General features: G+C 35.8%; 1 protein-coding gene across 1 annotated transcript; it reads right to left on the bottom strand.

Moving 5' to 3' along the window:
- Positions 1–1,372: 1,372 nt before the first annotated feature.
- cnpy1 (canopy FGF signaling regulator 1) lies at positions 1,373–23,054 on the bottom strand. The gene is made up of 6 exons (XM_052128176.1): positions 22,835–23,054; positions 20,117–20,240; positions 7,394–7,509; positions 3,639–3,848; positions 2,842–2,938; positions 1,373–1,497 (listed from the first exon to the last, which is right to left on the bottom strand). The coding sequence occupies exons 2-6, from the start codon at positions 20,214–20,216 to the stop codon at positions 1,457–1,459; spliced, it is 564 nt and encodes a 187-aa protein (XP_051984136.1). The 5' UTR covers positions 20,217–20,240; positions 22,835–23,054; the 3' UTR covers positions 1,373–1,456.
- Between the last annotated feature and the right edge of the window lie 870 nt (positions 23,055–23,924).

Below are 23,924 nucleotides of genomic sequence, written 5' to 3'. Positions count from 1 at the left end.
CCTTTACAGTAGTATGCACAGGATTTATTGTTTAATTGTCCAGCTCTCTTTGTTTTAAGTCCTAAACAACTGCACTTTTGTAACACTTGATCTGTTATGTACTTCAGCTCAAAGCATATACAGAACTGGGTAAGCAATAGAAATATGTCACTTTCTAAAGCAACTTTTCAAACAGCAAGTGGTTTCCCGAAACCTGAAAAGAAAGTTGGAGAGGCGGCTCTTTAGTTAAACACATACTGGATTTCACCATGTGTGAAAACATTGGAAAAACAGTGACTCAAAATCTTGCAAGAGCATCCATATAATCCCAAGATTACCAGCCTTAAATCATTATATAATTTTAACCTTAATGATCTTCATGTGGCTTTACTTGGTTTTATTGTGTTAAAATAAAAACATCTTGAGAAGTGTCTTCATTTCATAATGTTTACTCTTTTCCCTTATTTTTCCTCCAGTAATAGTTTTATCAAATCACTTATTTTTGTGCACTCAGTTATATTATAACATTATACAACATTAACATTCAAAGATCAGACAAAAGTAAAAAAAATAAACGTATTTTTGATCAAATAATGTAGTACAATTAATACCATGTTAATTATGACCATTTTATTGTCAAGTAAAACACCTCTTAGCAACACATTTCCCTTAAGAAACACTCATCTTGTCTGATATATCTAACATGTTCCTGCAGTGCAAAGGGAGCAGACTTGTGTTTAACACTGAAACAACATTAGATAAATCAGTGCGTATTGTCATTTTCCCCCTCAGTGATTTGGCTGACACCCATATCCAGACCAACTCAGAGAGCTAAGCAATCATGGCATATCTTGCTCCTTCACTCTCCCAAATCAGGACCTGCCCCTGTGCTGCTGCCACAGTGGCGCATGCGTAGTTCTGCATTGATGGAAGGGTGCGAAAGACATGCCATCATGCTTACCCAGCGGCCATATTCAACAGCCCAACTTGGACAGAAATAGGACATCAGAATGAAACAAGCAAAATCTGCTGGGAAATTAATTGGGATTATGAAAGTCTGTTTTTTGCTGCTACTTCTTGTCTGTTAATGGTTCCGTTGTATTACATAAATGGTTCTGAATAATGAAAAAATATCCCAAATATGAAAACAAATTCACCTTTTATTGTGTGTGAATCTGTTATAAATCACACTGGTACTACAAAAGTCAATGCCATGTTTTAGTATAAAAAGGCAATACAGGTCATTTCCAAGTGAAAATTAAAGCAGAAGAGTGTGTCCACAACTTAGCAGTGCAAACCATTTGGTTCATGTATAATATACTTATTAATATCCTAAATTGATGTCTCATAATAATAATAAAAAATATTTATTCAGAAAAATGTCATTGTTAAAACAATCAAAACAACATTTTGGGGAAATATTTGAGATCTCCTGGTCCAAGTTTTTGGGTGTTCTCCAGCAGATGCTAATGTAAAACTAAAGTTCACTGTGCTGGAAAGCAGAGCTCTTACAGTGACCTGGATATGGAAAAACAATAATAAAAAAAAAAGTACAATACAATTATTGCAGCACTCCATAAAACAGAAAAAGATACAAAGCATAAAGCAAAATAATTTTATGCAATTAAGGCCATGTTATTTGCAGAAATATTTGCTGCTTTATTAGTTACTAAATAAATCAAGTTTTTGTGACTTGGCCAAAAATAAAAATACACAATTAAAAGAATGTTGCTTTTGGGTTTTGCGGTCAGCCATGTACACTTGTTTTAAATCAGAAAAATCCCATTTCAGAATGGTGTAACTGCATTTAACTGCGAGTGTTCTTTTAGCTACACAACTACTTAAAGTAAAAAAAAAAACCTCACACCTGCAAGAGTTCAAATTATAACCAATTTATGCCAGATTAAAAAAAACTAAAATACATTTTAACAATACAAAATAATAGTTGGTTGTATCTTTGTTGTCCAATTGTGATGTATTTTTTATTTTTTTATAAAAACTGCAATATGTAAACAATGGGCTTTAAATATAAAAATGTCAAATACATTAAAATAATATGTTTAATATCTTTATGGCCTAGAAAATATCATTATTATGGTGTAGTATATGTTACTTAAAAGTTACATTTTGTACAGCTTTTCATTTTTTCTCCCTAATAATACTGATGCAAGCTTTAGCTAAATCACATATTTCAATAATTTCTGATTTCAGAGAGCAGGTGGTATCTACCCTGTGAAAAAATAATGTGAAATTTTGCCAGAATTACATCGGATAACTTTAACTTGAAATAACTGCCCACATTTAGCATTTACTGTGGGTGATAAAGAGCTTGAAAGCTGAAAGTATAAAATACAAAGCAATCTGATGATTTCAAATTTTAAAAGTATTTTATTTTAAAAGTAACACCTAAAACCTACTTTGTTCTCTCCTCCAAGTAAGCCTTAATTCTTACAACACACATTTGTTTGTATTGGTCAGGCCAAAAGTACAGAGTTTTCAATACTTTGTACAGTATTCCAGTCCCTAAAACTAAATGGGAATGCTCCTAGTGAACAAATAATGTGAAATACAAAAAGGCAATATTTAGATAATTCATAGGCTATATTTGTGCAAACCTACTATAAAAAAAGAAAGTGAAAACTACACTGCTAAAAGTATTAATAAATAAAAGACATGATTAAAGTCAAGCACTGAAAAAATTCACAATGATTAGAAAAATTGCATTTATATTTATAAAAAGGAAGACTTCTTTATTATAAAAAGAATGTGACAAACGTTCTTTATGCACAAATGTGAATCGAGTCTATAATACAGATCAAGATTCATTAACCAAACCTTTTTACACCTTAAGTAAATAAATACCTGATACTTCACTGCACAACTTCTTAGCGGCATGGTCCGTCTCACTGGTGAAGAGAGAGATGATATCATCTTCCAGCTCTTCAACAATGCTTTCACACTGCAATACATATATTTAAAATATAGTTAACATCCCATTAGCCAATCAAGTTGAAAGGGAATATAGTGGGCATTAACAGCAGTGAAAACACATTTAAAAAAATTGTCACAGGCAGCCATCTTCAGTGCTTTACTGTTGGCAGGTCTGCCATCTTGGATGATTCACAAGGATTCACAAGGCTGCTGGCAAATGACGCAGCTATTTCATTCTGGTCTTTAAGTTAGGTTGTATATGTAAAACAAATATAAAGCCTAGACCTTTACAATTTAAAGTGTATTAAGTCAGAGCAAATATTCAACGAAAACTTTAAAAGACAACTACTAATATATTTTTTCTTCTTCTAAACTTATTGTAGGGACTGGTCATATTCATACTGGAAAAAGAGGCAGATTCATGCAATTACACAACAAAGTTTGTGTTATTGTGCAAAATGTTTCACAAGCCTTCTAAAAACAAAAGTTTGACCAAAAGAAGTCTTTTTTAATTGACATAATACACAAAATTATATGACTACCATATTTTTTATAAAAAAAAATTACATCATACAATCATTTACATGGAAATCACTGCAAAAAAAAAATAAAAATTTCAGAACCTTATACTACCAGAGAGATTTTAAATGTTAGGAATGGGGAAATCCACTTTTTGTCTTTGTTTCAATATAAATAAAAATGTGCTAAAATAACAAATACATACTCACCGCAAACTTCATAGCACTGGAACTCTCCGGCCCATCAAACTTAAAATGTTTGAAATCTGGAAAATTCCCACCATCATTTCCTCTAGGTGCAAATCTCTTGTAGCTCTTTTCTTTGGTGACCGGGTCCTCATAGAGAGCGTAATCGCTCATGCTTTTGCAAACTGCTTCCAGCAATTCGGTTAAGTGAGTCTCTGACCTAGCAAGAGGAACCTATCAAAATAAAAAATATATATGCGTATATAAATAATAAGTAATTGACAAAGTTATCAAACATTTTGTTTCCTTACAAACAAAAATAATTTCTAGAAAAAAAAAAAAAAAAGTTTCTAAAAAGAGGGCAGCGAGGTCACCCTGATGACCTTTTCCTTCCGTTCCCATTTAAACACATCTCCTGTGCCACAACGCTGACATTTAACCTGCATCTCTAAAGTTGGAAAAGTAGATCCCCTTGCCTTGGGAACAGAACAAAAACACACTGTGGTGTCTAGACAGGTCAAGGTGCACCCTTCTCCTGCCCCTTTGGCCTCCCCCGGAAGGAGAAAGGGAAAAGGGTGAAGGGGGCGGAGAGAGTGAAAGGGCTGGAGAGCGGGGGGTAAGCAGTGGGGAGGGGAGTTGTCAACAGCAGCCAAGTGCAGGGTAAATAGTGGAGTACCATCCTTTGGTTCTCTTGGGCAGCTCATCTCCTCCACCCTTCAATGATCAAAGTAGGAAGTCTTCCTTGTCAGGCCAGTCTAAGGGTGGCGAGGTTGGATGGGGTGTGGGGGTTATTAGAAAGAGGACAGGTTGCAGATGAGCTGGATTTTTGTGCGATGTAGATATATCCCTGACCCCATTGTCCACTTTCAGACACAGTATGGACCCTTCCGGTCTCACTGATTACATTATGAGGGCGTCTCTACCCCCTTCTCTGCTGTGTTACATAAAGAGACTTCCGTGGCTCACTGCCATCTGGTCACAAATAAGATAAAAGGTCCCATAGAAGGACAGCAAACCAATCCACACATCCCCCCCCTATCTTTTTAATTAAAAATCTGAATGCAGTTGGATGGACCACAAGATAAGACAATATCAACTATGCACTCAAAAATCAGTGAGGTAAGGAACCAATCATCTCCACAATGGTGCAGGATAATGAATAAAATAAAATAAAATAAAATATCGCTCACCAGGAAGACTAATAAACCCTTTTAACATTAAACAATGTTTAGAATGAAATCAGCAATAATTGGAATATCATTTGAAATCTTCACCCATAAAGTTCTAAATTCCACTTATTAAACTTCAAGACAATTTGAGTTCAACATCTGAGAACAATAAGAGAGGTTCTGTCTTGCACTAAAGTTCAAAATAAATAAAATATCCCCTTTGGATCTAGCAGAGGATGGCTCGTGTGTTGCATCCTCTGCAGAGTCCTTATCATGCAATCCTGAAAATGGTGGGGAATTAAATTCCTCCCCGTAACAGTCTGAAGGGTTTGAATAGAAGCTGTCAATAAAGAATTTCTGTAGGAATAAAGGGGGGACTCTGCAGCCCACGCAGAGAAAAGGCTTCTCAGGGATGCCATCCTTCACTGAATTCCCATTGGAGAGCCAGGCATCATTGTGGTGTTGAGACACAGGGCATTTCATTTTGGGAGATTTAATTCCCCCAAAATAGCCACACACACACACACACACACACACACACACACACACACACACACACACACACACACACACACACACACACACACACACACACACACACACACACTAAATACAAAAAACGAAAATAAACTAAACTATATTACATATATTACATTATTTTTGTTAATATACATATAGTTAATAGACTTAAAATTATGACCTTTCAGCAGAAGTTGTTTGCGATACAAGGTTATCTTTGGGGAATCTGCTGAAAACATGGGGCGCATTGCAGGGGTTCACTTACAGCTTCTGGGCAAGTGAACCAAGTCAAGTATGAAAAAAGAAACAGGGAGGGATTCGGGGAGCTTTAATTAGCATTTATTTTTAAGTGAAGCCACTCTCAGGAAACAGTGAGCGAGTTCTGCAACAGTGGTTCCGTTTTGCTTCCTTATGATTGAAGAGAGATAGGATACTCAGGAACCATAGACCAATGGAGTCAGATGCGAGAAGTTAACATGTGGATTGTACTTTATTTGCCAGCACAACTCTTATGGTGATTATGTGTGACATTTATTGATATGCTAGCCGAAGTATGACTTAAGTACAACCTTTAGACTTGCAAAACTCTATGATGCATGAATCACTATTTTATTTAGCGCTTGTTGTTTCCAATGGCATCTTTATTGTTTGGATTTGTTATATGTTGCCCCATGGTTTTGATTAACTGAATCTCACTCTTCTAGTTACACTCAGTCTGTAATGAGCAGATAAAACACTACTTGATTTGATAATGACCCAAATCATTATTTGTTATAGCTTCCTGAGCCATCATTTAAAGTTTAATCTGTAATTAAAATACAAATTCCTGACTTCACCCCAATGAGCTGATAAATTACTAAAATTAGGAAAAAGACAGATGCACTGTGCGGATTAAACAAAAATTAAGTACTTCATTAATCAACTGTTTAAAATGCAACCAAGCAAGACATAACAGATTTAACAGGTTATTTTCCTCAACTCTAACAATACCATTTTTTTATTTTTATTAACATAGACAGTGAATGTAAAAGAAATCAATAGGCTTCAGAATCAGCCCAAAGATCAATGGACAGAGTATTATTTGCATTATATAATTTTTTTTGACATATTTTACCAACAGTTGAAACTGCCTTAAAGAGGAGGGGAAAAAGTCAGAATTGAACAAACACTTGTTATTAGGCAGCAGTTACAATCAAAAGGGATTAACCTCTAATCAATAGTGGAGGCACCTAATGACAGTCCCTGGATAACAGGGGTCAAGGATTTGAGTTCATTGGGTATGACCTTTACACATTGACACCACTGCTGAGAAGGAAACAGTGAAAATGGCTCCCTTTACTCAAGTAAACAGTACAAGCTTGCAAACCCCAGTATGTTTTAAAGAGCTACTAAGGCAACTGAGCACTAAATAAATAAATATTGAAGAAAAATAATAAGCCAAGTACAATCAATTACAAGTAAAAATACAAACTTGCAATTATGTTTTAGATTTTATGTGTGTAATTTTAGCATACTGTGCAATATTTGTTGGTCAATGTGCTAGCAGTGGACCTAATAGATTATAATAATGTGGTGATTATAGACTACAGATTGAGAATCAGGGCTACTAACAAAAAGGATGCAAGCTCTATCCCAAGTACCGGTGAAAGATGAACAGATGAGTTACTGGCGTCACAATATATTAATGTTTTGCTCTTGAGCAAGACACTTAACCCCAGGATGTTTCAGGGCAACTCACCAAGTCACCCTGGGCTGATTGGAAGTGTCTGTTAAATGGCAATCAAAAATGCAAAAGTAAATTTCTTCTGATTATAAAGCTAAGCAGTTAAACTTTTTAACAGAACCTCAAAAGTGTAGTTTATGTCATGTATTTTCATAATTTGCTTTGCAATTTGCATGCAGCATCACTGTTCTGCAGTTATGAGTTAAGTTTTTGGTACAGTACACCCATATATACATGCAATATACATGCAATAACCATATGGCATTTTGAGATTTTCATTGTAATATAGTGTGACTGGTAACATTCAGTGTAAATGCATTGATAATGATAACTTTAGTGACTCTGCATTGAGTAACAGTGAATTATACCTTTTTATCATTCAGACTTCCATCGGGGTTGAGTCTGAATCCACCAACATGAATCGTCTTTTTTGGATCAGTTTGACTGATTGAATAGTTCAGTTCTTCTGCAATCGCCATGCAGGCTGCACAAGAAAGAAAAATCATTACAATTGACTTAAATATTGTAGTGCTAAAGGTGAAAAACAAGGTAAAAAGCAAGAAAGAATGATGCAGGCTTTAATATGAATGTTTTCATGAAAATTTGACACCAGGACATAAACTAGGAATGTAGATATTATTGAAACAAGCTCTTCTCTGCTTGTTATTTTTTTGTTGTTATAATTAAATAATGAATATTAATAAAACTGTCATAGGCTAGTATCTTGACAACACAAGTCTAAATATTTTCAGTAAGAATGCACTGAAAAATAATTTGTTTTATATTAAGGACCACAATGGCCAAAAGTTTTATCCTTAACAATAAGTTGCAGTAAATTATATATTTAGCTTATTGTCAAATAAATTGAAGCCTCGACGAATGTGATGTATCAGCATTACGGTTTTAAATATTGAATATGCCTTATACTGAAATGATCAGACAAAAAAAAAAGGAAATTTTTACCATTGAACCTTTGTCATTACAAAGTCTACATTGATTAACTGAATGCAAAATGGAAATAAAAAATTTAAATTAAAATTTAAATTACAGGCTGCTGCAACCAGTTATATAATAAATACAAAAGCACAAGCTATGCTTCAGTTAAAATCTTGAGTTTGCTGGTGCTTAGTCATGCTTGCTCTATTTCCATGGTAACTGTCAAACCTGGGCGGAGCTTAAAATAGGCTTTATCCAAGCCAAGCATTTCATCCCTTGAACCCCAAAAAAAGGCTTGGTACCAGAACTAGTTTCACAAAGTAGGCTTTTTTAGAGAATAATTATATTAGTCCTGCAGAGTGGAATCTAAATTGTACATTTACCCCACAAATTAACCTTGGAAGCTTCTGAAAGAAGTAAGAAATTAAATCTATTAACGTACAAAATAGTAGAAATAGCTAGTTCCAGTTTGTTTGATGTTGTACATGAAATTGATTTTGACAATCCATGTAAAAATGTTTAGGTGATTGCCCATCTTCGTTTGGGATAGCATCGATTAAAAGCTTAACTGAGAGTCTGCTAAACATCTTGAAATACTTCAAGTCATTTTTATTTGTATAGTACCTTTCAAAACACACTTCGTTTCAAAGCGGCTATACAGAAACTAATGCATTAACAGAAAATGAAACTGTATTATCTATAATGTATTAGAGCCATCATTGCCAATTAATTTGGAATTAAGATTTCCATGATTGAAGGACACTACTGCTCTCAGAGAATAAGATAAATTAGGTCAAGCTAAAATAAGAAAATTAGTGAACATCTTATAAAGTCATTTCAGATTAAAATCCTTAATGCAAATTATTTAAAAAACACTAATCAAACATGTATTCAAGATAATATTCACACCCAATTCATCAATATAAGGATATGAAACTGTATGCCAAAACTGTATCAATACAATATAAAACTTAAATATGATGCTTACATAATGATATGATGCTTTAAAAAAAAATACTATGTACTATAGACCAAACCAAAGATGACATTGCTTAAAAGTGCTAATTGGTAATTTGTGTTTGAACAAATTAGAAACACCAACATAAAGCAGAAAAAAAAGGAAACATCTGATGTAATCTACAACTATGAGGTAATATGAAATAAATATTACAAACATGTTTAAAATGATATGTACACCTTTTGCAAACTGAAACTAATAGGACTGGCTGCTGTGACACCCTTTCTAGTTATCGATAAAATAAGTTCAATATTCTATGCACAATTTGATATGAAATAATGCTTTTCAACCGTTGTTTTACATGCAACAGTTCAGACGTGTGTTCTAAACATATAAACACAGACTGCTGTTACTGAATCTTTTAAATCCATCTGCTGTAGTTTTTTGACTGACAATAGTAGCTGTTTTGTTAACCGAACTTTTAAAAACTTACTTTTAACTAGAGCAAGTGGTGGCCTGCTGTTGACTTTCAGTAAATCTCTATTTCATAATGTGGCAAATTAATGTCACCCAAAGGGTGGGATATGCTGGCGTTTTAGGACTTTTTAGTCAGTGTAATCTTCAAACCTGCATACAACAATGCAACAGTCACAATAGAAGATTCTATTCAATCTGTTTATGCACTTTCTTTTTTAAAAATATTTAGCACATTTATTTAGGCACTTTTTGCATCTCCAAGAGACCAAATTGTGCATGAACATGTTAAAACAAGAATTGGTCATTTAGAAGGGGTATTCAAAGCTGGCTAGAACATGTTCCATTTCAAAACTGTCCTTAAAGTGACTAGTTTGCATGCAATTTAATGTTCTGTTATTTTAATTCTGCTATTAATTACATTTAAATTTAGTTTTTGAAAACAAATTGTTCATAAACACTTAAATCAAAAGAATTTTTTGTGAATGAAGCCACTTTGGTTTAATAAGGATGCACACATAAGGCTTTTCAAAGGCTATATTAGCCAAATGCTTTATGATTCAAAATAATTATTTACAGTGCATGCACCATTTGGTCTGCTCTGATGTCACATAACATTAAAAATGTGATGGTGATAGCAATTAAAATGGGCTTAATGCAACCTATATTTTTTTCCTTTTCTTTAAAAAAAGTTTAAATGTCAAATTAAGTAAATGCCACAGTAAGAAATAGACTACAAAGAACCCAGTGAGTACTTCTCATTTCTGAAATTGTGTATCCTCTTTTCATTTCGTTTCATCCTTTCCTTGTTTCCTAAGAGGGTGGAGCAAGGAAAGGAAAGGAAGTGAGGACAGAAAAATCGAAGCAAGATGTATTTGTAAAATGGAATGTCCTTCTCACTCAAGTGTGCCGTTATGTTATTTAAACGTTGTTTATTAATATATTCATAATAAATCCAAATAATTCAAGATGCACATTGAAGTATGTGACAACTATGGTTCATTTAAAAAGCAAAGGTTAAACATTTATTAAACCAGTTGTGTCAGATGTGAAGGGAAGGAAAACGTAAGCGTACATCGGTGCTTAGTCCAAAAAGCCTTCTGCATAGGATGATCCTGTGCTTCTTGCTCAAGCATCCTCAGTAAGCTTTCTCCGTCCTTGGTCCTAGCCTTGTCTTGGTGCATTTAGAGAACTGATGCGCCCTTTATGATGCCGGACTTTGATCGCTTTCCGGGTCAAAGGCTCAAGGACAGAGGAACGAGGATGCACAGGGTACTTAACAAAATAAAAGTCTGCAGTCAAGTAAGACTGTGTCCTTCCCAGACCAAACCTTCTGAGATGGTCTAGTAAAGAATACATTTAGAAAATAAATTATTTGTGAACCGCAACAACTACTTTGTAGAAATGGAAGAAGCCACCAGGAGGGTGCACATATGTTTGATTTATTTATTTATTACAATCTAAATTTTGAAAAGGATTATGGGTGATTGAATGCCATGAAAGATGCACCTGATGCATCCTCCAAAATGTGATGAAGTCTGCAAAATGAGGCTGCCTTCCAAGTCTCCTTATAATTTAGATGGCCTTCAATGGTGCTAATCTCAGCTGATGTGGTGGCAGCAGAGATATCCAGCCTAAATAGGCTGCAGCCTTCCAATCGAGAAGCACCCAACCTTCAATGATACAGAATGCTATTTTCTTAAAGAGACATTAAGCATTTTAGCAGGGTCTATAAATGTTATGCAAAGAGATGTAAGAGACACTAAATTCATAAAAGAAATATTGAAAAATCTAAAATGATATACTTAAAAAATATTTAAAGATGTATGCATTTTAATTTAATACATTTAATGAATTATGTTTTATTAAATTTTATTCAATTTGATACATTTGTCATGACATTTAAAAGGGGTCATGTCATGAGGAATAAAATTGTCATTGATATTTGAACATATTAGAAGTCTTTCTACTATAAAAAATAAATAAAACATACAGTAAATTTCAGAACTCAAAACTTAATCCACAATGCATTAAAAGCATTTACTGAAACCAAGCTGCAAAAACACCCCATTCTCTACTTCCGTGACTTACCTACGTCACCTTGGGCACTCATTCATTCATGACCACCTATACTGCAACAATATCAACACCTACTTAAAATTGTCACACCCTTGGCCCTGCCAACTGGGGCTCAGTACTTAGAGTGAGAGAGCAGGGCATAGGACAACTGTAGACTCACTATTCCTTATTTTTGTATTCAAGCATGCACTACACAGACGTCATTGACTGTTGTCATGTCTCTGGCACTGCTTTTAAAAGATGCGATGTCAAGTCTCAACTCTGAAGAGAAGACGCCATTTCATCTGCTGCTGCCTCTTGTTATGTGCACAAACTTCTCAACATACTGTTCTTTTGCACATCTGTGCTATTTTTAATTGTTGGTGTATTTAAACACACTAAATGGACAGGTACAGGATGATACTGGAAACTGGACGTGTGCATCTTCATTGTGCTTTGGACTATGTATGTGTGTAATGTGGTGTCAGTGTATTTCAGCGTGGATTGCTTGTTTTGTCGACTGATATCAGCGTGGATTGCTTGTGAACCAGTCATAAAATGATACAAGCTTTGCCAAGGAATTGTCATTGAAGGATATGGGGCAGTTAAAATCACTTTTGGACCAGATCAAAAATGTAAGAAAACAGTTCCATTCATTAATATTTTAAATGTCATAACTTTTTGATAATTTATGGTGCTGACACACCGTTTACACCGTGTGGGTCCATTGATGTGACAAAACGGCTTGAGGATGTCTACACCAGGCATGGCGAAACAAATTTTCCAAACCGTTTATTTGTGTTGTTGGCAGTAGTAGAGTCAGTGCAAAATGGAATGGGACACCGGTTTAATGTTGGTGTGATGCATGGTAGAAAACATCATTGATTATAATGGGTTCTACTGCTTTTAAAACAATGCGCCTCTTGTGTCCGGTGTAGACAGGATGTGTGTGTGTTAACAGTTGTGCTTGAGATGAAAAGTTTAAAATATTCAAATGCAATGTTTTGGATGTGCATTGTGTGTAAACCATGAAATTTAGTTTTATTATATTGTGGGGTTGTTCATTCTCTTCTGATTGGGTTTCAAATATGGCTGAATTTGAGGAGCTGCACGATGTTAGCCAATCAGAACAGTGGGCATTTACATTAAAGATTAAAGCGGAGACCAAAACCAAGTGTTTAGACGGGGCAAAATGATCAAATATTACAAAACTATGACTGTTTTGGTGAGGAAAAAAAAAGAAAACCCTTTACTAACATTATCAATGGACCTCTGGGAAGATAATAAAAACTATAAAAAAAAAAGACAACTTATCATGACCCCTTTAAAATGTAATATAATGCAGGCTAATATATAGGATTATTCTTTTTTTTTTTTATTTGTTTAACTGTATACAAATCTAGGCTGCAACACATTAGTGTTCAAACTATTTAGAACACAAAGACATTTTGATTTTTAGAAAGAAATTATGCTTCTGTTCACGAAGGATGCTTTCCTATTTAAATAAATGCTGTATTTTTCAAACCTACTGTTCATCCAAGAATCCTTTAAACTAGGCTGTGATGTACTTGTCCTCTTGTTGTTGTGCATCTGCATTGTTTAATTATTTTTATTTCAAAACAGCTGTAATTCATCGTTCAAAAAAATAGACTGATGAATTTAATGAGAAATCAGTTTATTTTTGGCTATTAAAAAAAAAAAGAATTGACTTGCAAGTGTAAACAATTTGTTAAAAAAGCAAGGGTGCACAATACCTCAGCAAATTCAAACAATAAAATTATTTTGCAAAATGACTGTTTTTGGCAGTAATTTTGCTCAATTGAGTGCTCTGGTGAACAGAAGCATACATTTCTTTGAAAAACAAAAATGCATGTGTGTTATAAAACTTTTGAACACTAGTGGATATACTAATTCTAACTAAATATACTCTTACTTGAGTCATATTATTTCTCTTAACTTGCTTGTAGTGAATTATTTCTCCAGTACCAATACTTTTACTTAAACATTTTCAGTCGTCTTTCCACCACTGCACAGAATGATGAAGGTCAACAAATACTGTGCACGTGACTGTAATAAATGTATCATTTTCAGCACCAAGCAGCAACCAGCAATTCCAGGCTATGTCTAAGCAAGTAATCAACATATCTGGACACCAAGACTTGCTGACCCAGACATTCCTTTGCAGAGTTTAAAATAGTAAACTAAGAATGATTGTGAATGCTGCCAAATACTAAACTCAGAACAGGCTATAGCAACGTTACGCTTTACTGCTCCATCATGCTGTATGATTCTTTTTGAGCTGATGATATCAGACAAGACATTACACGTGAAAGCATTGGCCCGGTTACTCTTTTAAGGCAACAGTCACACTAAAAGTCAGAGCTGGCTATTAACACCTGCAAGTGAAGTCCAGCCAGGGTGACTGTCAACTTGTGAACTAAATCAATACAATTAAAACACTCTTAAAAAATATAAAAGCAGCATGTTTAAAACAATAGAACAATAGTTCTAAACAAACATTGTATATTAAGCATCATCAGTTAGGTTGTTAATAAATGGAAGTGTAACCAGGAGAGATCAACAAACAGTCACACAAACGGTGTACCACTAAGTTTTAACTTCTCAGAAAAAAATAAAATAATCAATCAGTACCTAGCATTAATAATAAAAAAAAAGTTCAGATTGACTATTTGCACCAGGTGAAAATAGCACTTGCCACACAACACACTCATTTGCCATCAGTAGTATGGAAGAAGAAACAAAGATTTTGACAAACAGCTGTATTACGGTAGCTTCAGTAGCATGGGGTATAATGACATTGAGAATATGCTTTTTTGTGCCAGCGACCAAGATTCAAATCCGCCATTTGTTCCACACATATTCCCAACCGGTTTCTTGTCTCCACAAGAAATTTTCTTTAATACATATTTAAAAAAAAAAGGCTGATTTCCATGCAGTGATTTGGTAACAGTGTAGGTTGGGGAGTTGAGAGAATAATATCCAAGTAAGGCCTTGTCCACACTAATACGTGTTTGATTGAAAACGCATCTTTTTCTCTCCATTTTGGCCTTCCGTCCACACTGAGACGGCGTTTTTCTATGTGAAAAATGAGCTTTTTGAAAACGAACTCCAAATTGTATAAATTTAAAAACGCAGTTTTCACGTTGTAGTGTGGACTGTGAAAACGGATAAATGTGAAAATAATGTATTTGTTGTCATGTGACGCAGTCATGTAATCCATCCAACCAAAATCAAGACGGCGGCCCGTGTTATTGCGGCGCTGTTATACTTCATACTCGCATTGATAACACTGTTAAAAAATAATGTTACTTTGTACAACCATCACATTGCGTTCCTTCAAATGTGAAGGGAAGTTTATTCGGAATTGGTGTCCAGCAACGGAACACGAGGACAATTGCATTTCAGACCATACATGCAATGGGGATTTTCATGTAACATGATTTAAGCTTTTTTAAACGTTTCAGTGTGGATGAGCAACTTTTGGAAATTGCTGGAAAATGCTAGTGTGGACAGAGAGCGTTTTGAAACAAACACACTGTTTTCAAATGTATCCGGATTAATGTAGATGTAGCCTAAGAGCCAGGGTCTGTTGATCATGCCAGGGCAAGAGGGGTGATGTCTTTCACCCACGGCTCATCATCGGTCACGTGTACATTGTATCACTCCTTTTGCGACAGTCTTAAGAGACTAACCCCATGAAAATGAACCATGGTTTTACTTTACAAAAGAAAATTGCAACAATTTTTATGGCGGAAACCACGGTTTTATGTAATTAACCATGGTGTTACTTAGGGATGCACCGATCCGCTCTGATACTTAGTGTTAGGCATGTTCGTTACCATCAAGCTCCAAAAATGGCATAAAAGAACCATTAAAACACTATTAAAGCAGTTCATATGACTCATTCATTTTATTCAAAGCCACTTGAAGTTGTGCGATAGCTGTGTGAATCACGAAAGGCTGCGTTTAATATGTAATTATATAAAATGCATGCATAGCTCCAGCGCATCAGTGAATGCCGCTACTCTGTTTACACACACACGGCTATTTTTAGCTTTCACAGCGGTGCGCAATATTTGAGCACTACTCACAAACAACATCTCAGATGTAGATGCTCAATAGTTCAGTTCACTTATAATATGCATTTAGAACAGCACCAGAGGTGCATTATAGAGGTCGACCGATATGGGTTTTTTGAGGCCGATGCCGATCTTTTGAAATCCGGGTCGGCAGATGGCCAATTAATGCTGCCGATTTATTTTGGCCGATATGTGCTTGTTTTTAACCTCTTATTTGAACCTTTTATTTGAAAGATAAAATGTAACACAAATAATTACTTAAGATAGACAAAATTTCTCAGCAAATACATTTATTGAACACTTGACCAATCTGCACTTGTACACTTAAATATGTATAATGTAAAAACATATAGTATAAATAACGTATAACAAATATATTAAATAAACAAAGCAGGTGTTACGAACTGCTCCGAGATCCAAATGCAGCTTTAATTAAGGGGCAATCCAGACACGTAATCCAATATTCAGAGCATCCAAGAGAAGCACAGGCATAACTAGGGATGGGTATCGTTAAGGTTTTAATGGTTTTACTATCTTACCGATACTGCTTATCGATCCGGTACTTTAACGGTATTCTTAACGGTTCTTTTGTTATATATATATATATATATATATATATATATATATATATATATATATATATATATTAAACAAAGATAAACAATTACACAAAGAAAAACGTTATATAGGCACAGTGATTTAATTTCAGGAAGGTCTACTAACATTACTGTTCAGGTGTGTTCTAAAAAGAAATCTAATAAAGTAATCAATTGTAAAATAACACTGCATAGTTTATCATTGATAGATTAATGCTTATTAATGCAGAAGTTATTCATTCAAGAGCTGTAAGTGATTTTCTCTTTGCCTTTTGTTGTTTGATTCGCAGTAATGGCTCAATCGTCAGCATGTTTATTAGACCGCTTCCCCTTTAAGACCGAGTTCAGATCTAATAGGCTCCTGATGCACACTATTTCCATAACTACGTCCATTTAAGGCATAAACTGTGTTTAAGTGAATATCCAAGCCGGTCGTTTTGACATATTTTTGTGTATAGTTGATCGTTTAGACGCGCACATGAAACCCAAAGTAGCCTATACTTTGCTTGTCTTGTTGCGGTCTGTTTCGGAGCGCGCGCTACCTTGGGAACGTTATCTCTTGCGCTCTTTTTATTATTAAATGCGTCCCGCAATTTAGCAACAGTAGCTAGACTGCATTTTACAACAATCACCGATCGTGCGGATTCTGACGTTAAGTTTGAGTTTTAGGGAGGAATGTCAGTGCACCGCTGTGAAGGGAAGGAAGTTGTGCTAGACAGAATGTGGCTTATGTATAAATATTCTTTTTATAATCTTTGGAAGGCGAAATCTAAAATAAAATCAAACTAATATCACAGATCTAAAGTGTAAACAGGCTACGTTTGAATGTTTAGTTCTGTCACTCATTAAGCAGGGCTCGTGTTGTGCTCGCTGTGGCAGCGTGTGAGCGAGATCTCTCTCTCTCTCTCTCTCACTGCGAATAGCCAAATTGCATCACAGACAAATGGTTTCATATTATTATACATAGAAATGGCTGGCGAGATAAAATAACTTTCTCTTTATAGCAATAAAGAATGTATTTTCTTAATTTCGCCAGTACCGACAGCAGAACCGATAACGTCCAAGCTTACCAAAGCCAGTCCTTCAATAGCCTATAGTGCGTTGGTATCTTTTTTTATTACTTATTTCTCTGCATTGAGTGACAACCCTCTCAAATATAAGACACACAAACAGAACAAATAAAAGTCTCAGATTCACTGTCTGTAATTGCAAAATTCTTGCTTACTTATTGTGACATGATAGCAACCCTTCTGCTGTGATAATGCAACTTCAACTACGCTATCAATATCCAAAGTAGCCAAACGTCATGTCAACTATCGCGTTTGTCGCATTTTTTCTTGAAGTTGGCAAGTAACATATCAAAAGTTTTTAATTAAATATAAAAGGAGTTATACAAATGTAATCCTTACTGTTTTCTCCAAGGAACTTAGCTCCTTCCTTATGCACTGGATGAGGTCTGCTCACTCTGCTGGAAAATGACTCTAGGGGCAGCATGCGTCAAACACGTGTTCCACAACAACACTAGGCTGCACACAGATGCGCCTGCCTTATAATCGGCTTGATATACTTTGATATTGGCCGATGCCGATTATGTTAAAAAATGCACAAAAAAAAAAAAAAAAACACGATTAATCGGTCGACCTCTAGTGCATTATACCAGAATTTTAATAAGAAGCTAATTAAACTACCGTGAACTTGCCTACAAACGGCACATACAGGACTTCCTAGAGAGTTCCGAATGTCAAAATAAAAGCATGTGTAAAATGTGCACAATTTAAATATATTACTGTTGTATTTAAAATGAATAGTCAATAATATTAATAACAATTCATTATTATTATTATTATTATTATTATTATTATTATTATTGTCATCATAAGTATTTGTTTACAATTTATAACAATATTTAAGTTGAATGGGTTCCAAAAAATAACTGTGTGAATGAAGTGGACTGATGTCTTACAACTAAATTGAACAAAAAGAAACCTAAATCCTTTGCTTTTACATTATCCAATATACTATTTAATAATAAAGAGTTTCTTAATTAAGCTATACATTTATATTGAAATAATGTGTAGTTTTACATATTAAAGAGTACTCCCAATTAGTTCTACACAATAATGTAAAGATATTCTAAACTGAATGCAAAAAAACAACACCGTAATTGCATCGGCCAATACTGAGATTTCTGGTATCGGAAAAGAAAAAGTGGTATTGGTGCATTCCTAGTGTTACTACAGTAATATGGTGTTAATATACAGTGCATCCGGAAAGTTCTCACAGCGCTTCACTTTTTCCACATTTTGTTAGGTTACAGCCTTATTCCAAAATGGATTAGATTCATTATTTTCCTCCAAATTCTACAAACAATATCCCATAATGACAACGTGAAAGAAGTTTGTTTGAAATCTTTGCAAATTTATTAAAAAAAAAACAAATTAAAAAAAATAAAATCACATGTACATAAGTATTCACAGCCTTTGCTCAACACTTTGTTGAAGCACTTTGGCACCAATAACAGCCAAGTTTTTTTGTGCATGATGCTACAAGCTTGGCACCCCTATTTTTGGGCAGTTTCTCCCATTCTTCTTTGCAGGACCTCTCACGCTCCAGGTTGGATGGGGAGTGTCGGTGCACAGACATTTTCAGATCTCTCCAGAGATTTTCAATCGGGTTCAAGTCTGGGCTCGGATGTCTCTGTACATTGCTGCATGCATTTTCCCTCGATCTTGACTAGTCTCCCAGTTTCTGCAGTTGAAAAACGTCCCCACAGCATGATGTTTCCACCAACATGCTTCACTGTAGGGATGGTATTGGCCAGGTCATGAGCGGTGCCTGGTTTCCTCCAGACATGACGCTTGCCATTCAGGCCAAAGTGTTCAATCTTTGTTTCATCAGACCAGAGAATTTTGTTTCTCATGGTCTGGGAGTCCTTCAGGTGCCTTTTGGCAAACACCAGGAAGGCTGTCAAATGCCTTTTACTGAGTAGCAGCTTCCGTCTGGCCACTCTACCATACAGGCCTGAATGGTGGAGTGCTGCAGAGATGGTTGTTCTTCTGGAAGTTTCTCCTCTCTCCACACAGAAACACTGGAGCTCTGTCAGAGTGACCATCGGGTTCTTGTTCACCTCCCTGACTAAGGCCATTCTCCCTCAATCGCTCAGTTTGGCCAGGCGGCCAGCTCTAAGAAGAGTCCTGGTGGTTCCAAACATCTTCCATTTACAGATGGAGGCCACTGTGCTCATTGGGACTTTCAATGCTGCAGAAAGTTTTCTGTATCCTTCCCCAGATCCGTGCCTTTATACAATCCTGTCTCAGAGGTCTTCAGATAATTCCTTGGACTTCATGGCTTGGTCTGTGCCTTTCCAAATCATGTCCAATCAACTGAATTTACCACAGGTGGACTCCAATCAAGTTGTAGAAACATCTCAAGGATGCTCAGTGGAAAAAGGATGCACTTGAGCTTAATTTTGAGTGTCATGGAAAGGCTGTGAATACACAGTGTGTACATGTGATTTTTTTGTTTTTTATTTTTAATAAATTTACAAAGATTTCAAACAAACTTCTTTCAAGTTGTCATTATTGGGTATTGTTTATAGAATTTTGAGGAAAATAACTAATTTAATCCATTTTGAGAATACTTTCCAGTTGCACTGTAATAATTATATTAAATTATTTGGTTACAATGATTTTACTACAAAATATCATGGTGATACAATGGTTACTGTAGTAAACCCAAGGTTAATATTTGTAAGGGGAAGGTAGAGGTTGGTCTAGGTGTGGGACCCTAAATAAACATGCTGCAGTGATGCCCCTAGTCTGTATGTAATTATTTAAATAGTGGTGCAAATAATATATGCCACTCTCTACAATCTATTGTTATTTTAACTTAGTGGAAATAGCTTTTGACAAAAAGGTTAATTGCTGTTATTATTCTTTCCTAGAAAGACTGCATTGACACTTAACTCACCTGAACAGTACAGCACTTCATCTTTCTTTGACTCTGTTGTATAGGGCAACATGAACACTGCCACAAAAACAAAGCCAATCTGTTTAATCCATGGTGACATGTTGTTCTCCTGAATGAAGAAGACCTAGGGAAGGTAAAGAAAATGCCACATAAATTGCAAAAATATGTATCATTCCATGTAAAGCTCTCAGAGCAATTATAAATTAGCTACACATTCAAACATTAACCTTACCAACAAAAAAGGTCCAGGTTGTTCCAATATTATTCACATTGCAGCTATTATACAAATAGCAATATTACAAGTAGCATATACACATTTTGGTAAACATATGTGGACATGGGTGTAATGAATATTGCACTGCAATGCACCATTGGCATATAGCAATGATAACATCTCTTAAAACACATATAATATCTTCAATATAAAAAAAAGAATAATTGCAGCTACATTTTTTTAGAACTGACTGTCAGTAAAGTTCTGAACGAACTGGCACCACCGCTTGATCATGACCATTATTATTTTCTATTGACTGTTGTCTAATTATTATTGATACAGACCATTTCAAGAATGTAAACATAAACAACAAAACAAATGAATTGGGGGCCTGGGTAGCTCAGTGAGTATTGACGCTGACTACCAACCCTGGAGTGGCAAGTTTGAATCCAGGGTGTGCTGAGACTCCAGCCAGATCTCCTAAGCTACCAAATTGGCCCGGTTGCTAGGGAGGGTAGAGTCACATGGGGTAACCTCCTCTTGGTCACTATAATGTGGTTCTCCCTCTAAGTGGGGCACCTGGCGAACTGTGCATGGCTGCACACTAACCGTGCGTTCAGACCAGAGGCGGCGAGAACGTCAAAATTCACTCTGGCTGCCCTGCCAACAACGCTAGCGAAAATTTGTGGACGCTCTGACGTATTTGAAATGGGCGGCAATGTTCGTTGAGAATGCTTGGTTTTGTCAACTATATTTAAAGGGGCCACAAAACATCCAGACATGTCGACCGGTATCTTTTTGATGACATATCACATTTAGCGTATATCATCATGAAATATTTTTATATAATATTATAGAAACCATAATACCCACTTCATCAACTCACCTGGCACACTAACAATTTGACACCTTTGTCCACTCATCGTTTTTTTTATATATATCCCTGTAAGCAAACAGGGACAGATCAAATATTACGGGAAAAGCCGCCACGGCAATAATCAGTTTCTCCTCCATTTTGTCTTCGGAACTAATGTTTGGTGGGAACCAAATTTTACACGGTTGTGTTCTCTAGACTTCGCTAGAGCGTAGCACTTCTATATTCCAATAGGTTGCCGCCGAACCGCGTCAAAGCTCATTACCATAATGTTGAATGCACTTGAACTTTCCTCTGATGCCCACACCGCCCAAGACTCACCGCGCCGCTTCTCGCCGCCGAGAGACGCTGACTGTCATAGAAAATGAATGACTTCCGGTCGATTTGACACTTTTGACGCCTCTGGTCTGAACGCACGGTAAGTCTCGTAATGCACTCAACAAACCATGTGATAAGATGCGCGGATTGATGGTCTCAGACGTGGAGGCAACTGAGATTCGTCCTCCGCCGTCTGGACTGAGGCGAGTCACTACGCCACCACGAGGGCTTAGAGGGCATTGGGCATTTCAAATTGGGGAGAAAAGGGGAGAATTCAAAAACAAACAAACAAATAAAAGAAAAAATTAATTAGAACGGTCCAAAGGTATTTCCAAACACTTTCAAAAAATATTTATAAAATATTTATCAAAAAATATTTATAAAAAATATTAAAGATATTTTTCATGCTAAGTCAGTCCATTCGGCGGCCGTTTTTGGAATGTTCTTGGGTAGATTTGGCAGCTATTTTTCTATGTAAACAAGTGTCATGACAGTGCAGCTCCTATCTACTTGAATGGGGGAAAAGACCGAAATCTCGGTAAAACGGTTGGTCAAGATTACAATAAAAGAACATTTCAAGTAAGCAGTAAAATGTTACTGGTCCAGATTGCATCTAACACGCACCGGACCCTCACCGCTCGGTTCCTGGACCGCGAAGACACCAGCAGATACAGACCGGTCTCCCAAGATGCGTGCTCGGTGTTTAAAGACAGCAGTGATGAGGTTGTAGTTTTATTTATTTTTTTATCGTTGGCTGCAGTTGGGGGCTCCAATTTCTTACATTTATTTTTAATAGAAGTGGCCCGTCTCTGCTAAATCGTCTCCGTTTGACAAGCAGAAAACGTTCACGGAACAGTGACGTCACCAACGAACAGTCCTCTAAATGGTGTTTATCTTGCAAACTACCTCATGTCATTTCCGCATTCCTGCCAATTTATCACCAATGCAATATTGCTTTTGAGCAATACCACGGAGACCTGATTACAGACATCAATGCATACATATTAACGTTAAGGCATTTCATTAGCCTAAATTTATACCGACAGGCTAGTGCGACCTGAATTGTGCACTCAAAATACCGTGCGTAAAACTTTTGGACACACAAGTGTGTGATATGTCTGTCGCACCTGTTCGTGTATTCAGGTGCGCGTAACTAAATGTAAATAAACTGCTCCTCCTTTTGTTATTGTGACACTTAAATAAAACGCCAAGATGTTTAGAATTGGATAGGTAGGTTGTAGTGGTATTTAACTCATTGCCGATAAACTAAGACACCATGAACAGCGGAGAAGTGAAGTGTTTACTGTCTTACCTGAGACGGTACGTTAAACAAGAGCTGAATGAGGCACGGGTAAAAGTTTTCTTTTCTAAAAATGACCGAGACGAATCAGACAACAAGTTCAATACCATGCAGTTTACACAAAACTCCCAAGTATCGGTTTGAAACTGAGTTGCACAATCTCTATCTATACAAAAAAAAAAAACGACTAGATTATACGTGCTAGTCTGTCGTGCTGCCACGACCAGCAACCTTGCTGGCCACACAGAGAATTGACAGCTGCGAAACCCAATGAAATAACAGGATTCTGACTGTTGTCCAATGAGAGCAACGCTTTACAAGACATCAAATTCCCGGATGTGAAAGTTTCCATACAACACTCAATCGATCATATAATGAGAAAAATCATAGCCTAGTGTCAATCAAAAATTGGCAGACATATGCTATAGTGCATTCTCAGAAATGTAGCGTGGTAAATGAACATTACATGAAAAAATAAAAGGTAGTACAATAATCATTACATGTAATAAATAAATATGCACACTTTTGCTGAAGAAGAACAGAATGACATTGCTTAAAAAACATAATTTTACCTGTTAGGCTGAAAAAGATACAGGTAATGGCTTAGAGTGCTGTAAAAAATAGTATAATATATATATATATATTATTTTTAATGGGGTAAGGTAATGCCATGTCATAAAGTGGGCCATCAGGTCAACTGGGCCAGATAAAGCTGTAGTGTTCTTAAAGATTCAATTTGTAATCAAAGCAATCTATTTTAAACAGTTGCCACAGTAGTATTTGACACAATTCATGGTTTTATTGGTTTGAGTTTGTTAAGGTAGGCAGGGCAAATAATGTTACAGAGGCTGGATGGGAAAAACAGAGGAACAGTGTCCTGGCATGCTGACTACACCTTTAAACTTATGAGGTTTATAAATTCATAAGCAAAACTATTGAAATACATGTAAGGTATCATGAATTATGTCATGGTCTCTTTAAAAAAAAATATTTCCAAAACAACCTTTTTGATGAAACTGACCATCAACTAAAATGGGCCAGTTTATAAACTGACTTATAAGAGATATTTTGATGGTTCCTTTTATTAATACTGCTCAAATAA

The sequence above is a fragment of the Xyrauchen texanus genome, chromosome 6 (assembly GCF_025860055.1).
Source record: "Xyrauchen texanus isolate HMW12.3.18 chromosome 6, RBS_HiC_50CHRs, whole genome shotgun sequence".
In the NCBI taxonomy this organism is placed as follows: domain Eukaryota; kingdom Metazoa; phylum Chordata; class Actinopteri; order Cypriniformes; family Catostomidae; genus Xyrauchen; species Xyrauchen texanus.
The sequence above is the reverse complement of the archived record's forward strand: the minus strand, read 5'-3'. Positions and strand labels throughout refer to the sequence as shown.

Coding starts and splice junctions, on each gene's coding strand:
- cnpy1 (XM_052128176.1), bottom strand. CDS start 20,216: ATGTCACCATGGATTAAACAGATTGGCTTTGTTTTTGTGGCAGTGTTC. Junction 3,849..7,393: donor GAAGTCTGAATGATAAAAAG/GTATAATTCACT, acceptor TTATTTTGATAG/GTTCCTCTTGCTAGGTCAGA. Junction 2,939..3,638: donor CCAGTGCTATGAAGTTTGCG/GTGAGTATGTAT, acceptor TATGTATTGCAG/TGTGAAAGCATTGTTGAAGA.